This window comes from Gavialis gangeticus, unplaced genomic scaffold, assembly GCF_001723915.1.
Source record: "Gavialis gangeticus isolate Ggan-Ray unplaced genomic scaffold, GavGan_comp1, whole genome shotgun sequence".
Taxonomy (NCBI): Eukaryota; Metazoa; Chordata; order Crocodylia; family Gavialidae; genus Gavialis; species Gavialis gangeticus.
In genome coordinates this window covers 1075181-1092607 of record NW_017729007.1, presented here as the reverse complement: position 1 = coordinate 1092607, position 17427 = coordinate 1075181, and the positions used below count along the sequence as shown (strand labels likewise).

Genomic DNA, 17427 nt, shown 5'->3' with positions numbered 1-17427 from the left:
ACTTTTCTTAAAATTTTGAACAATTTTATTGCTAATCCAAGGAGGTGACTAATAGCACGATGTTTCAGCACAGCTTCATGTAAACAGCAGCAGTATAAACTTCTTTCTCCACAGAACTCAGCCTGAGCACTTCCACCTTGACCTGTTAGACTCCTACCACAGCAATTTTAAGAAACCAGCTTGTGCAGTGGTTTTGTGATACACAGGCGAAGGGGCCAGTAAGAAATCAGCAAAATATAATCCATGATGGAGGACAGGCTAATATGCTTGAGATTTTGATCAGTTCAAGCTATTTGAGCAACCATCTAGCCAAAGACAGGAGCTCCCCAGGGCAATGAGAAGGATTTGTTCAAACCCTGTTATCTTTCACATAAGATTATAAAACCTCATGTGTCTTTTATAAGCCAAACTCATTTTCCATGGCCTGATTAGGATTTGGTTCTTCCATGAGAGAATAAAGCACTTAAGACTTGTATTATATAAATAACAATCTAACATTTTTTCTTGACTTCAGCCTGTGGGGAAGAACTTGGAAAACACATTCACTAACTTCTGCAGGCACTGTATTTTTAAGAGGTTTTATAAATTACTGACAGCTGGATTTAAGTAGTAATGATGAAAAGGCAAAGAACCACTAGAGCTGTATCTAGTAAAGGCTGTAGCATGAGTCACATTGCTTGTGCTCCCTGGCTATGATAAATAATACATGGATCCAATGTTCATTTGCATTTGGAGGTTTGTTTTGTATTTGCGGCAAACCGAACAAAACCTAATATGGCATTTTATCAATACCAATTCTGAGATGCAATTCCAGTGGCGTAGCCTAATCCAGCGATTCAAAAAAACTAGACAGGGCAAGTAAAGGTCACATATTAGCACGCCCCAAGTCATGCATCTCAAAATGCAACTGCATTGTGGGTATGTGGGGGTTTATACAGTATGTGAGAAAGAAGTGGAGGAAAATAAGGGAACATGTAAATCTGCAGTAGCTTAAAAATGTTGCATATGTACAAAAGGTTATCAGGTGGAACAGTTTAGTACTAGCCAGAAAAACAGAGGGCACTGTCCAAAGCACAGACTTGCAGGGCAAGGTTGAGTAGAGACTGTGGCACATGGGCCAAGGTGTTTCTGGTGATCTGTGGGAATGATCCAGTAACTTAAGGTCTAAGGCATGGACTGGCAGAGCTGTAGTTCTTTGTGTCAGAGTAGCAAGAAAAAAAACCCACCAGAGAAAAAGAAGCATAAAAGCCTAACACATCCCAGACAAGTGCTGGGAATATAGCCCTCAGAAAAACCCTGCCAAGTATTACAGTTGACTGGAAAGGGGTTTGGGACTGTGAATAAAGAAACTCTCCTGCTCTCATTCCTACTCTGCTCAGGGACAGGACTTTGACAGAAATACCTGACTTCTCCCATTGATTTCTCCTCCTCCTAGAAACAGTCTACACCATCTGAAATTTGGCAAACTGCTCAGTCAAGAAATCCTCACATCCAGCTCCCTCTAATGTCATTGCAGTGTCTGTTGAGGGATGAGATTGGCCATTGCTGTCCTCAAACACACTAGAACAAAATAGTACTGATATTCACTGTACAATCTATTCTCCTAGGGATAAGATATCACATTCAACCCTAGTGTGGCTTCAGAGACTTCAGTGGATCCAAGCAATTGGCTGGCCCTTGTGGGAAGAAGATCAGAAGTGAAAACTACTGGGAGAAAATAAGCACCTGTTTTAAAAGACCAACTAGAGAAGGACAGGACACATCTTTCCAACCAAGACAAGAACATCTTGTTAAGGTATCTATAAATTTACGTAAGAGTCTGTGCTTAACTCCGGGGATAATTAGGATTTACCCTGAACTAAAATAGGTAGAAATAGCAAATCAGTTTCTGCTAATATCCTTTCTTCCATCAGCTGGGCCATGAAAACTGCTCAACAAAAGGGACTCATTATGGGACTGACAAGTCCTATGATCAGTTGCCCCATATCAACACTCATTCATGTGAACTGTAACTGGTTTTAAATGCTAGGGAGAGCTGGTCTTTTGTATCCTTCATTGCTGGTTTAGCCTCCTTACTCTCAAAGGAGCATTCTGAAAAGAAAAAAAAAGAGCATGTCAGTAGCTTCCCAGTGCTTGCAGCTCCCCTGGTGCTTAATTATGTGGGAACTGTGACATATAGCCTGTCAGCTAGAAAGTGTTGGATCCCTATGGTGCAGTTTGAAAGAGTTGTTGTGAAATATTGCTAGTTTGCTATAGAAATACAGACACCGTGCTGAGCAATTGGTCTGGCCTTCAACAATGTGTGGGTTCACCACGTTTTTTACCTAGCATCTCAGTTACTATGTACATCTGCATGCACTTGCATAACCTACATTTCTTGTGGCTTCATCCTCCAACTAACTTTACTGCACAGACATCTCTCTTTTCACTAAATACATAAATTCACTCATGTTAGTTTCCTGCTGCTCTCTAACTCTAAAATATATGCAGGACTGAGTAATCTTCACCACAGAAAGAAGGATGTTAGATCTCTAATTCAGTGCCATGGCTATGAGGAAGGATGAAGAAGCACTATACAGGAAAATGATAAGAAGCTCTTCAGCATGACTCCAAATGGAAATTGAGTGCAAACCTCAGCTTTAAGGTCCTGTTTTGGAATACACTATAATTTTCCTTACTTCTTACCTTTGACATTGCAGTGCTTAGAATTGTGTTTTGAAGGTACTGCAGCACTCTTGAACAATAATTAAAAAAAAAATATATCAGTATTTTCACCTCCAAACACTCTTCTTTCTCTCTCTCTCTCTCTCTTTTTTTTTAATCTCACATCCATTCATGCCATTGTCAGAAACTATGCCATTGGCTAACAAACAGGTTCTTGTTATGTGGACAAAACAGATTTTTAAAAAGTTTCTAAAAGGTTTTTTTAAGTGTCTAAAAGGCAATTTTTTAAAGGTATTCCCTGTACAGCAATTCTGGCTACATTGTACCATTAGTTCATCTCTTTTCCTAGTGCTTCTGCCACAAGTATCCAGCCAAGTTTTCTTAGGGATGGTATATCAATGGGGAACTTACAAGGGTAAAGACCTTTTAGGACTTTGAACAAAAAGAAAAAACAAAATCTCTGATAGGTATCAATCTTGGATATTTAAAAATATTTCGTTTTGGATAAATAAGCATGAGAGGGAGAGAGAGAAGAGAGAGAGTAAAACAGGTAAGCTTGCTGTTCTTTCTACTTTTGAGGAAATTTGCTTCTCATATGTGTGTGATGCCATGCAATAAATAGTGAAGAGAGGCATGTGCTACAGGTAATAGAAAACAGGCTGTGGCCCCTCAGAAGTTAGTATAAGATTCTGCTTAATTCCTTAACTGTATTCTGTCCTTCTGTAGTCTGTCTGTCACATACACGTTATTTAACCCCAACAATCTTGCAGCTAAAATAAGAGAAGACACTGTACACACTGAGCTCAACTAATAAGGCAAGAAGGGCACTGGGAGCTACTTAGAGTAGTCTGCAATAAAGAAGGGATCATTATTTCCTTGCCTTCCTTTCCAAAGGTCTGTAGGAAGTACAATGTTGGTTTCCACCAGTTTTAGCTATAGGAGTGATGAAGAAGGGAACCTTTGCTGACAACAGCATTAGGCTAAGTAGCACATTGGGCATTCTGTGCTTCTCTCTAGAGTCAGCGACTCTACCCTTCTGAATATATTTTCCTCCTCGCTTTCGCCTTGGGAGAAAAGCATCACTGGTTCTTGCTCTCCCAGTCCTCTCACCTGCTTACATAGACAGATGCAAGGAGCAAGCAACAAGCAGCTGTGTTCCCTTCTTCCAGCAATAGAACAAAAGACCATTTGGATTCTCAGTCACCCAGGAGTGCTGTAAGGGTGCCCTGGAACAGTGTGCAATATTAGTACTGTTAGTGGGCAAACACCTACACATGATTCACAAGACAACCCAGGCATGCCAAATAGGAATTCACAGTGTCAAGACCTGCTGTGGTCTTTCTGAGTTCTTTGCAACAGAAAATTTGCTCTATTATTTTTCCATAGGCAAAAAAAAAAGTGGAAGCTAAAAGGTGGCATTTCCTGCAGGGAGGGCTTTGAGCCTAATGAGGCTGAGAACCTGGGATCGACTCAGATGAGTGGGGAACAAAGTGGATGAATAAATAGGGCAGATTTATTGTACCCTCCAGGAACACCTTCTGACCCCATCCATAGCCAGATTCGTAGTGCTGGGGGATTAATTTCTTCCCAGCTCTGCCTAAACTGACTGCTTTAGTCAGTCCTTTGTTGCTGCATTACTATAGAGCTTTGCACAGCATGGTCCATAAGTTAGTTATTTTCACAATATTTCTAGATGGCCAGGGAGCATAATTGTCCTCATTCTATGGAGGAGCTTAGGAGTGGAGAGATTTACCCTAGGTAAACCAGGAAGCCTACAATGGAGATGGGAATTAAACCTGGGATTCTTAAAACTGAGGCAACACCCAAACTGTCAGAGCATTGTTCTTATGCAGTCATTACTATATATATTTTTTCAGCAACATGCACTGCTGCTGTTGCACTATCAAGATTCATGTCCCCCTACAAGTTTATAATATCATAAGGAGATGCCTTATGGGGCCCAGAAGAACCATGACTGCATATGCAAATCACCATGACTGCAAATCACCCTGGCTAAGCTTTAGGAAAAATACATATACACTGGGGGAGAGGGGATCCCTAGCGCATTCACTTTTCTTTTCTGACACCTATTTATAATTTACAGCATAACCACAGCAAAGGAACGTAATTATTATATACATGGAAAAAACAGCTCAGGAGGCTGTAACTTGGAAAGCTTCACAGTAAAGAATGCAGTCCTTAATAATGCTGTCCTAGTCAAGAGGCAGCACACAACATTTGCATGTGCATAACTACTACTGAATATAATTGTAAGAATCATTGGGAGAAAATACAAGGAATATAGTGTGACATGCTTGGGCAAGAGACGTAGAAAGGCTGAATGCAAATACAAAAATGGAGGGCAAGGAACTAGGCATTTCAAAGAGGACATGAGCAATAGAGCAATGCTGACACAACATCAGATTCAGTGGGAGAGGTGAATGCTTTTTAAAAAATTATAAAAAAATCACAATGCCTGTTACTGAAATCTCAAGCATATAGAATAACCAAAATTTAACTGTCTTAAACTGCCATGGTTGCAATTACACTAGTTGCAGTTTAACTGCAGTGAAAGCTCTTCCAGGGAACAATGAGATTCAGAAAGCTGATTGTTGTAAGAAAATTCTTTGAAGGGCAAGTTGACTTAACACATTATTGTAAAATGATACAAAGCAGTGGCATTCTCTCCATGATCTGTATGCAACAAAGATTAAATACATAACTAATTGTTAATGACAAGATTCATAACCAATCTCCTTCTCTCCCCTTTCTGTTGTTCCCATGGAGTTTTATTCTATTACTCTTATGAAGGGCAACATTATCTTTATTCTACTAACTATATTTCTAGTGAACTCCATAAGAATCTCTTAAATTTCATAAAGGTTTACCTTCCATGGGACATTATGTAATCTATTCTACTGTGCCATATATCAATTCATCTGTCTAATACGGCTTCTTTCTCTGCATTGTGGGTGTGTACAGAGGTTGCTTTTTTGCCATTTAAAGCACTTTATTGCCTTGACTTAACAGAAGTGCATGGCTTTATAGCACTTTAAAAATGGGTACAGTGATTTAGAGGTGCAGACAGAAGTGCAGATCCCAGATGTAACTCAGAGCAATTTTTGCAAAGCACTCTGAGTTACAACGTTATTCCAGACCAAACAGAAGTTCACTGTTGGTTCTGGGGGAAGGAGAATCTAGCTGCTGCAGGGAGCCTGCAGCTAGGTTCCCATTGCAATGGCCAGGGCTCTTGGCCACTGCTGGCTGTTTTCAGAATGGGAGGTGGAAAAGGGAGCAGAGGGAGCTTATTCCTGGGGATTCCCAGCTGGTGCTGAAGGGTGACGTGGGTGAATTGGAGCACCCTCACCTCAGGGGGTCTTCAATACCTGCCCCCGCCGTTGTGGGGGGCAGGGGCTGAAAAACACCTAGATTGAACTCCTTCTGTGCCCTTTCCCCACTTCCCCCCATTCTGGAAACATTGACAGGCTGGGAGCTCTGCAGAAACAAGTTACAAAAGTTGCTACATTTTGAAACATCTTAACCTGATACCTCATGCAATGGTGGGTCAAATTTTCACCTGACTGGCCATTTTTAAGCTGTTTGCAGTCATGTACTTGTGTTTGGTCACAGCTATAAACTGCTTTCTGTGGCCAGATTGGGCAAAAATTGTCACTTCTGTCTGCACCCTAACTTAACCCTTGTTAAGTGGTATTAAAATTTGAAGTGCTGTATTTTACAGACTTTAGCAACCTACAGCACTTTACATAACTTCTGTTTGCTAATCAAATTTTTGGTGATTTGGCTAGTAAACCATGGGCTTTTCAAGCTTGATTAATGCTCCCCAGTTTCCAGGAGCATGGCTCACTCTGCAGCCAGAAGGGCTGGCTCTGTGCTAGAAGCCCCCAGGACCAGTGGAGCTCCTGCCACCCTAGAAGACCAGTGGGTGCATGGCAGGGCTTGCAGGCAGGGCAGGTTCTGGGTTGGGCAGTGCCAGGGGGAAAGAGGTTAGTTCAGTTCTGTGCAGCCGAGGCAGGAGGGGAATGTTGGTGCCAGCTCCATGCCATCCTGCCTGGCTGGGGACCCACTCCCTCCTGGTACGGTGTGGTTGGGAAGGGCCTCTGTAGTCCTGGATGAGTCAGGGAAGCATGGGAGCTTGGCATGCGTGTGTGTGGAGAGGGTGGGGGTGGGGAATGGGGAACTCATCAAACACCCACAGACCACAGGGCTCCAGAGCAGCTGCAGCTGGGAGCGTGGCACAGCACACAGCACCTGGGACACACACAAGTATGCCCCCTCCCCACCCCAACACACTCGTGTGCCCCCTCTCCTCCCCAAGACCCTGTGTGGCTAGGGACCAGAGGCTTGCAGTAGGGCTGGGCAAGAACTGCTGCCCAGCCTTGTGGCAGACACAGGGCTCACCCCAAGGAATGGGGGACAGGTCACAGGTGGGACACCCTGCGACCCTGCATAGCTGGAGACCAGACGCCTGGAGCCGGGCTGTCAGCCTGCTGCCTGGCCTGTGGTAGAAGCAGTGCTCACACCCAGTCCTATGGCAGGGGAGTGGGGCAGGGGGGATGAGAAGCTGAGTGACAGCTTCTCATTCCAGCTCCACCTTGTCTGCTCGTCTGCTGCTCTCTGCAGTCTCCTGCAGACCCAGGAGGCTGCAGAGCACCCCCTGTCTCCTAGCCTAGAAAGTGCAGGAAGGCTCAGTGCCCCCCCTGTCTCCCCTACCAAACACTGCACTTCCATCATGTTTAAGAGCACTGTAACTTTATATTGCTATAAAAAGTATACTAAATTACAGCACTGTAAAATGTGTATGGAGCACTTCTGTACACACCGTGTATCATCTATTAGTTGTTAGGTAACAACATTGTGTGACTACTTTTTGGTCCTCATGAAACACAATTCACTGGTGGTGAATTTTTTTTCAACAAATAAAAATATAATGTGAAATTGTTAAATGAAACTTGAGTAATTGGAATAATTAAGTTACTCACCAGGACCAGGCTGGAGGTCTTTAAATTGTATCATCTACATGCACATTCTCATTGAGTCTCTCTCATTCCCTGAGCCTTTGATTGGAGACTTTTTGTTTTCGTCATACTCATAGAGTGTGCTCTAGCCCCCACCTTCCCAGACTGAGGGGATAAGGGTGGTGTGTGCTTCCTAGTTCCAGTTATCTTTCAGTTTCAGTCTTATGACTCAAAGAAGAGAAAGAAGAGGCTAGATATAACTGCACATGTGGCCAATCTCAAAGAACTCCAGCTACTGTGAAGTAACTTTGTTCTCTCTCCTGAGTAAATGTCCACTTACATGTTTATGCTACAGGTGACTCCAAAATATTGGCCACCTATACCTGGAGGTGGGCCCCAGAGTCCCTTAGGTCATGGCTGTCCAATATCTGGAAAGTGGGAGACTGCATACTCCATGGGCCACAGGCTCCTAGGATGCATGCAGCAGGGGCTGCATGTGCGGTGGGCCCTCCTCAGTACCCCTGACAGTCTGTCCCCTTTCTCACCAGCTCCTCTGCCAGCGGCACACAGAGCACAGGTGGCCTGGCTTCCCTCTCCGTGGCAGTGCATGGGGCACAGACATTACAGAGCCCTCCCTTGGCCCCCTCCCATTGCAATGCCCCAGTCCCAGGACTAAAAGGAGGAATCAGAAGCTGGAAGAGAGTAGCAAAGCCTGGAGAACTTGATGCCATAGCAGCAGAAGCGATGACAGCAATGGCTGGCTGAGAGCCTGTTGGCCATGTATCAGCCCCTTTCAGGCCACATATGACACCAATGGCTACCAGTTGGACAGCCCTGCCCTAGGTGAACAACTAAAGGACTGCCCAACTAAATGTTCTGTCCTTGCAAAGTGTTTAGTAAAGGTGTTTATGAACTCCAGGTGCCTTGCCTTGCAGATTTCACCTATAGGTTAAGTACAGACATTCAAAAAGCCCGAGCTTGAATTGATTCAATCTTTGCAGGTTAGTCTAAACTGCATAGACTGAACCAGGAAGCAAGTGAAAAGACATTGATTTTTTATTCTAGAAATGCAGCCACATGCCTGCAGTGGCTCAGCCTAGAAGATACAGCAAACCCTCCCTTCCCCCTTCAGCAGTGGCTGGAAAGCTGGAGGGAAGCTGGAAGAGAAGCCATGTAGGCTCTTCCCTGCTCTCTGCTCGAGCAGAGGGGACAGGGGCAGGGGCATGGTCAGACACCAGCCCCAGGCTGGCCTGCTGTGGCAGAGGGGAGGAAGAGGGGAGGGAGGGGGTTTAAACTGGCCACTGGAGTGGGGGTTTAAACTTCCTGCAAGGTTTAACTCCCCTCCCTCCCCTCCTACCTGAGCATGCTCGTCCAGGGTCAGTATCTGTCCATGCCCTTGCCCCCTCCACTCAGGTGGGAGCAGTGGAAAAGCCTGGCAGGGGCTGCTGTGCCATTGGCTAGGTAGACCCCTGCTGGGGACCTATGCCAGTGGGAGAGGGGCTTTAAACCCCTCTCCCTCCCTCTCCTCTGCCTCTGTGTGCTGGTCTGGGGCTGGGTGTGGCCATGCCCCTGCCTCCTCTACTCAAGCAGTGAGTGGCAGGAAAAGCCTGTGAGTGGCTGCTCTGCCCCCAACCATGCAGACCTAGCTGTGATCCTGAGCAGGATTTCGCACCTCCACTCCCACCCCCTTCTCAGCCAGCAGGACCTGGCTGAGATAGTGGTAGGGAGCACAGGGGTGCGGCTAACCCTGCTCCACTGAAGCAGACAGCTCAGCCCAGCCCAGGGCTGCAAAGCATCCTGGGATGCAGGGGGACTATTAATTAACTTCCACCAGGAAGGGGTCTGGGACAGAAGTTCTATAAACTGATTTGACCTGAACCTATTAAGTCTGATACTACTTTCAACCACGTTTATCTTAAGCCAGTTTTGGCCATTTTGAAAGCGGTTTATGTGCACAGAACTTCTGTTCTGCTATACGTTTAAACCAGTTTCTGTCCACTTAAACTGGTTTGTGTGTGACTTCTGTCCTTAGCCATGCAGATAAATCTGTAGAAGTGGTATGGGCTCTACTAGGATGACCAAAACCTAGAGAGAGGGCTCTATGTTAGCAGTCTCATAGTTTAACTTCATGGAGGCCTTCAAATGGACAATCTCTGGGATGATATTAAACTGCCTTTAGAGACTTTTGGTCCTGTTTAGGTAATAGGTCAAATTTCTCTTGGTGTCAAAGTAGTATAGAGAGAGCTCAGTTCTAGAGGTGTAGGGAAGAACACTGGTGAATTGATGTGTTGGCTCAGGTGGGATTCAGATACCAGTTGAGGCAGAAACTTCAGGAAGGTCTCTCAAGGTCACTTTATCTGGATAGAAGGTAACATAGAGGAGGGATCCACCATAAAGGCTTAGATCTTGCCCACTTTTCTGGCCAAGGCAATCATCATCAGCAATGTCCTCTTCATGGACAGAACGAGTAATGAACAAGTTGTCACTGGCAACTTTGGCCATTGGCAAATGACCATCCCACCACAGACGCAAAGACCAGGTTCCTGTACCATTGTGGGAAAGAGTTATTTGTGAGGAAACAAGTTAGCCAACTTCTAGAAGAATCTGAGAGCAACGGGGTGAGAACACATAAGTCAACCCTCAGTCAGTGAGCGATAAGCTAGCAAGTGAATTTTAACTGAGTTCCTTGACAGATTAGCACAAAGGTGCTCCAGTATGTCAGAAATGGAAGAATGGTCAGGAGAAATGGTCTTTGACCAATATCAACCAGAGAATATAGTCCATTTCATCAGGTAGGTACATCTAGATAGAGTCCTTCCTGAATGGCCCTGACAAGCAAAATTTTATTCCTCTGCTATTGAGACCCATTCAGAATCTGCGCTATTAAACAAAGGAGGTTCAAGTGAAACACTTCCATCTGTCTAGCATCACCAGGTCCAGAACCAAAAGTAATACCCCTGGAGACCTTCATCAACAGCAGCAGGAGGACCTGATACCAAAAATATGCCCAAGCAGAATCAGAGGCAGGAAGATGTACAGGAGACCACAGATGCCCAGAAACATATCTGGCATGAAGCCAAAGCTGAGAACTTCTCTGGCAAAAAAGATCTGAAAATTACTGCAGACTTCAGTAGTAAATACATCTCTCTCAGAGTAACTGCAATCAGCAAAGATCACCTGAAGGATGAAACTTTTGATGTCTCGTTCTTAGTGAATGGAAAAGACTCTGCTGAGGTGATCTGTCACAGAGTTCTGGAGGACTGGTAAGTGAACTACTACCAAGGGTGAATTGTTTCCCCACACAGGGAGGAAAATCTTGTGTTGCCTTGTCTGTTGATGTAAAGCATGGCCATGGAAAAAATGAAGAAAATCCTTGCAAGCCCTTTGTACCACCCTGACCTCCAACGTACCCATATGGAGCTTTCAGTCATCTGGCATCCAGATACACTGCCCTTGGAGGTTGTCTGTAAGTGCTCCTCAACCTAGTAAAGACATCTATGATGATAGTTACAGAAGAAGAAGCAGGGTGGAAAGTTACTACACCCCTTGCCCACATTGCTCATTGCTCCTTCCCACCATAATGAAGGGAACTGTCACAGTCATGCTAAGAGGGAGTGCCTCCTCGCCTTCTATAGTCCTGAGGTGATATCTGTCATGCAGTGTCACAAAGGCCAAGAACAGAATGGTGATGATATTTGACTGACAGAAAAAATTATTTCAGAAGCTGGAAATGTCCCTGCCGGAGGTAAGCCTTTGCCTTTATAGTGTCTTGGAAGATCTGATGAATTTAAACCTTTGGGCTGAGGTTAACTTCTGTAAGTTGAACCTTAGACCCAAGGAACAAAAGAGCCTGAAGGTTAAGAAGAGGTCTTTGAGAGAAGAATGCTCCTAAACAGCAGAGCCACATGGCTTAGCTGGAATAAAAATCAAGATCAAGGTGGGGGAAGTGGGCAAAGGTGTCAAAACCTAGCTTTAATGCCTTTCCTATGCACTCCCAAAACAAAATAAAGGCATGGAAGGGATGTGGAGCAAAGTCAAATAACAAAGAAATAATAAATAATAGGGCTGTGCACAGCTTTGGTCCCTGATTGGATTCGGTGGAGATTTGGCCCAATTCGGTGGCCAAATCTCCAATCAGAGGGCCCTTTAATCTCTCTGAATCAAATTGGAACCCTCCAGATCAAGTCAGAAAGATTCGGCAATCCAGACATAGACACAGCTTTAAATGTTTTTTCTATATACCTCTAGGTAGCAGGTGGTTTGTGAATGCTGCGATGCTAGGGCACATGGAGCATCCCACAGTAGCGCAGGGGGGCTCCCCAGTGCACTCGGCAGCAGACCCGGAAGTGGACCAGAAGCACTGAAGGGGGAGGGGCTGCGCTCCTGTGAAATGCTCCATCCACTCCACCATTGCAGCATTCACAAGCCACACTGATGCCTTGAGGTATGTAGAAAAACATTCAAAGCTGTGTCTGGCCAAATCACTGATCCTCTGAATCAGCACTGAATCTTCAGATTTGGATTTAGTCGAACTGAATCAGGGACAGTGATCCAAATGAATGAATTGAATCACTGTCCCTGATTCAGGCCGAATCTTAATCGAATAGGGCCCATTTTGCATACTCCTAAAAAATAAAAGCAAGACACCAAAAAGCTAAGGATTTGAACAGAAAGTCACCCGCCATGCCACAAGAATGCATTGCAAGTAACATATAGGCACCTGAGAGGAACTGAAGAGCAGATGTGGGCAGTGTCCTTTATCCCCTCAAGATGGGAGGGCTGTGAAGTGGGAAGAGTGCACACTACAGATACTGTGCTAAGGCAAAAGAGTCCATTTAAAGATTTAGAGTGGGAAATGCACATTGTGAAAATGGATATTTGGACAATTACTCAGAGAAGTTGAGGTTTGACTGTTTTGCCCTCCCTGGTCCCTGTTAAACAAGTCAGTCAGAAAAAAATATCAAACATCCACAATAATAACTGCAATGAATAGCTAGGATAATTTCTGACTGCCTTTGAAAAATCCTAGAGTAAGTCATGTCAATGTGGATATTCAAGGGAGATGAGATCTCACACTTCCCAGAGAAACACCAACCTTCTGGGAAACGTGGCATTACCCCATACACGGTACTACACCTCTGTACTAGAGAAGGTAGATTATAGTGTAGTTTACCTGGGTACCAACTCTGAAAGCAGCTTCTACTTGAGCTTTAAGGATGTTACATTTCACATGATCAGATACAGAGGAAGGTGACACTGGGGGATGAAGACTCTTTTCAGAAACTTTCTTGTCTTCACTCTGTGATAAATATAAAAGACAACACAGAGATACATATTAGAGAATAAGTCAACAAAACAATTAGGACAAATTTTACTTGGTAAAATATCTGATGAGCAAAAACATTCAAAGATGAAACAACTTGATTTTACTACCAAGATAATAAAGGCCTGAAGGAAAATGTGACATTGCTGGGTATCCAAAGACTGATATACAGCATTAAAAATACGGGGAAATACCCAGGCCTTAAGGTATCCTTTCAAATCTGAAATTAAGTTGAAAAATAGAACAAGAAATCTGTATTCCCTGCCTGAGCATAGGCAAATATGCTTGTAGGTGAAAGGGACACAGTGTTCAATATTCAGGGTGTGGATACACAAAGGCTTGAAGCCCTTTCAAAAGGGGAACATTTTAAAAGGGCAGCAGCTGGTATATTCTAATTGTTATGTGCAAATGAGTAGAAAAAGATTCAAATGCAGCAAACCTGCTCCAGCTTTAACCCTGGATGAAGGAATATTAAATTGGAGCTGTTTGTTGTACTTGGATAGAATCATAGAAAAAACATATCAGCTTATTCACGCATAACAATTTGGGTACAGACAGAACACTTGAACCATTCCAAGAATGTCACTGATTGGGAACTATTCCACAATTATCCTTGGACAGAAGTGTCCACACATACACTGCTAAGTGTCCTAAGTAGAACCCTTACCTTTTAGGGATTACATTGCTACCAAAATGCCACCAGTACCCAGACCATCATGCCTTTCAGGGATCAGTGCACAGAGTTTCACCCAGTGTCCTTTAGAGGGGGAAGAAGGTTTGGATTGGGAATAGGGGGTGGAGTCGAGGGGTTGCCTGGTGCTGGGGGCTTTGTTTGAGTTAGATATAGAAGCTACAATTCTGTCTGCATCTTTGGGGTTTAAAATCTATTTAGAATGGTCTAAGTTTTACGTCTGTCCTTTGAGCATACTAGTTGCCCATACTAGTGAAATGTTCCCATTTTGTAAGGGGTCCAAGCATTCATAGGTCCACATGTTAAATTAACACTCCCCTATACCATTTTAACCCTGCAAAGGGCTGTGAAGTAAATGAAACATAAATTAAAGCAACAATCAAGAACCTTCATATTATCCAAATAGTATAAACTGAAATCCCTTTAACTGAGAATCAGGCCCATCGTCTTTGCTTACAGATCTCTTTGGATTCTTTTCTGTCAGAGAGATCAGAACAATCTAAGATGCTTATCTGACTCTTCTTTCCATTCACCCTGATCCACCCTGTAATGTGTCATTTTACAAAGACAGACAATTTTTCAGCCCTCAATCTGAGAAATCTAGAGCAGGACACCCAGCATAGGCTCTCTTTGCAGATTATGGTAATTTGGTATCCCATTTAAGAGAAGCCTAATTTTTTGGCCAGAGTGCCAAAAAACCTACAACGTCTACCTTGGAAGGTGCCAGAGTGCAGACATGCTGGAGCCCGAAGCAGCTGTTCGCAGCCTCCTGTCTGCAGCCAGCCCACAGAGCCCAGTCTCCTTGCAGCAGGGCTTGCAGCCTCCCAGCTGCCTGCTGGGAGCAGCCTGGGCTCCATGGCTGACGGCAGCTGCTTGGAGCCCGGGCTGGTGGTGTGCCAAGCTAAATGGCCTTGCGTGCCATGCTCGGCACGTGTGCCAGGGGTTGCTGACCCCTACATTAGACGAATAACAAGAGCCAGCAGAAGCAAAGGAACCAACCTGGAATTACTTGCATATATAACAAGGAGCAAGTCTCTCTCCAGGCTAATACAGGTATAGTTAAAGCAATCAGACTGGGTAGGTGTGACTGGGGCAGACTCAGTGGAATAGGGAGGTGCAGTCACACCCACCTTTTAATTCCTGCTCCACCCAAACGTTAAAACCATCTACCTGACAGGAGCAGGAAGGAGTTGATTGATTTCTTGACTCATTAAAGTCTACCTGCTTCCTGCTAATTTGTCTTCACTTCACAGATGTTAATGACCCTTTCTCCTTTCACTACTCAGACTATTTTTTCTTTTGCAATTTTGCTGTCTGTTAGCTATTCCTGGTAATGTGCCTCTTCTATTTCCCAGCCTGGCAGGCTGTTTTTTAGCTCTAGCTAAAGACCTTAACTCAGATGTATAAGTGACTGATACTGAAGTATTGGAGGCACTGTCAAAACACACATGAAGACTCCGTTTTGTTCTATGAATCCGAATAAGAGACATACATTTCATTATTATGACTACAGGACTAATGAAACAATATCCTTTGATTCCTTTTTTTTTGGCCTAGTTTGTGTTTTTAGACTTTACATATAATCTAGAAAAGTAGTGCACATTCCAATAAAGTTATATTTGTTTTTGCTTTAATCTTAAACTGAATAATACAGTGCTAGCCCCTACCATATTAGTAAATCTTTAACTGGAGAAAAATGTGTTGTGTTACATGTGATGATGCACCACTCCATCTGCGGCCTTCTTTTCAAAATCCTAAGTCCACCCATGGGTGTGACAGGCTTTACACTAGCACATCATAACATTTTATACATTGTAAAGAAAATCTGGAGCAGTGGTACAGCTACTCCTCGCTTAACGTTACAGTTACGTTCTTGCAAAATGCGACTTTAAGCAATGGGATGTTAAACGAATCCAGTTATATCACAATAGTTCCTTACTAGCAGGCGGCAGCCAAATGTTATAACCAAACGTTGCATGACTTTAAATGAGTATGTTCTCTAATAGATCAGTGACGTAATAACAAAACACTACTAACCAGCACGACGTTAAGTGAGGAGTACCTGTATTAGAAAGGTTAATTCTATGCTCCCATCATCTCACTGGAATTTAGGTGTGAACAATAGTCTGAGTACATCGTTGACACCTGTGGGAAATGAATGTCAAATGCTGCTGTTCTAACTGGATGGTATTTCATGTCTGTTCTGCACCACTTCAGCCCAGGTGTAAAGAATGATAAGATAGAAGGCACTAGAAAAAAATCAGGTCTAAAATAGCACTCTAGGTCACCTCTGACAACTCAATCCTGAGATTTCAAAGGTGAATTTAGAGACTTTGCCTTTACCTCTTTTAACCACAGAAGCCATCTCACTTATTTTTCCTTGTGCCATGACTGTGGCATTTCACTGTCTAATGGCCACCAAAATCTTGTTTGTTCATGTCACTGATTTCAAAAGGTTTCATACAATATGGTATGCCAAAATCCTGGAGACATTTTCTGCAAGTAGAAAAAACCAGCAATGCAGTTATTTTGCCTTCTGCAGGCAGTCTGTGAACACCCTGAAAGACACTGAGACTTGGCAGAACTCTACTGAGACTGCATAATATTTTCTTTGTGTAAGCAAAGTTATTCTTTGTAGCCTTCAGGATCCAACTGCTGTAGCTTCCAGGTATACCTTTGAACAACTGTCTATTATAGTATTATTCAGCACTTCCTTCTTTTATTTGGTACTTGTGTTACTCAGTCTTACAAAACTATTTGTTGACCCACATCTAATATTGTTAATCTTGGTTTTATTGGACATTGAACTTAATCCTTTCGATTTTCAACCTAAAGAAAAAATACTTGAAATCAAACAAACAACAAACCCCCAAAATACTGCTTACGGCTGGAACAACATACAAAACTGTAGATACATGTTCAACCTCAGAAACAACCAGAAATTTAACAAACATCTAAAAATCAAACTGAAGTTCTCCTTCAGTATAAATGATTTTCTTGGATCCTCAATGATACCAGCAAGTGGAGATACTACATAGATCATTCAGAAAGACAAAGTTAATCACAAGGAAAGCACAATCAGCTGATTCACCAATTGACTCATTAACCAGATTTGCACTACTTGAACTTGTTTTAAAATGCTGCTACTAGCAGCAAGTCTTCTTTTAGGCATATTGATTTCTAAAGATAGTACAAGCCATCCACTTACAATGACATTTCTAAAAGCAATATTAGAAACAATCCATGTTTCATACCTAGAAACTAAATAAATGTGTTCATTTTAGTTGTGTTAAATTTATTCAAAAATAAAGACAAATGATACTTAAGGATGAAGCTATCTTTTGTGCCTTCGAAACATCACAGACTTCTGCAACTTGGCATCTATTAGCTGTATCTGGGGTCTCCAACGAAATTTTCACAGAGGGCAGGGTCATCCCCTATTTTTCCTCCTCTACACAGTCTACCCACACCATGGGTCAAAGTAAGAGCAAGGTGACAGCTTTAAGGAGCTTCAAATCCACCTCTTGCACAGATGAACAGAGACTCTCCCTACTTCACTCCACCCCACCAGTTAGTTGATCTGGTTCACACAAGAAGGAGTTATCTGTTTCAGCCATGGTGGCATGTTCCTTTAAGCTTGCCCATAGTAAATACATTGCACTCTACTTTTCTCAGGTCATCCTATGCCACTACAACCTAACCTAGGGGTTTCAAAATCATACTGCCCAGAGGTGCAGGGCTGGTTTATGGGCTGGATTGAGCCCACAGATCTA

The 17427-nt window shown here is 43.4% G+C and overlaps 1 protein-coding gene across 2 annotated transcripts in view; it reads right to left on the bottom strand.

Annotated features, from left to right (window-relative positions):
• Window positions 1-17427, bottom strand: part of EPB41L4B (erythrocyte membrane protein band 4.1 like 4B) — a 236630-nt gene that overhangs the window by 102983 nt on the left and 116220 nt on the right. For both annotated transcript variants that reach the window (XM_019509253.1, XM_019509255.1), the window contains exon 17: window positions 12814-12939. In XM_019509253.1, the coding sequence (XP_019364798.1) occupies window positions 12814-12939 (126 nt within the window). The remainder of the gene's footprint in view (window positions 1-12813; window positions 12940-17427) is intronic.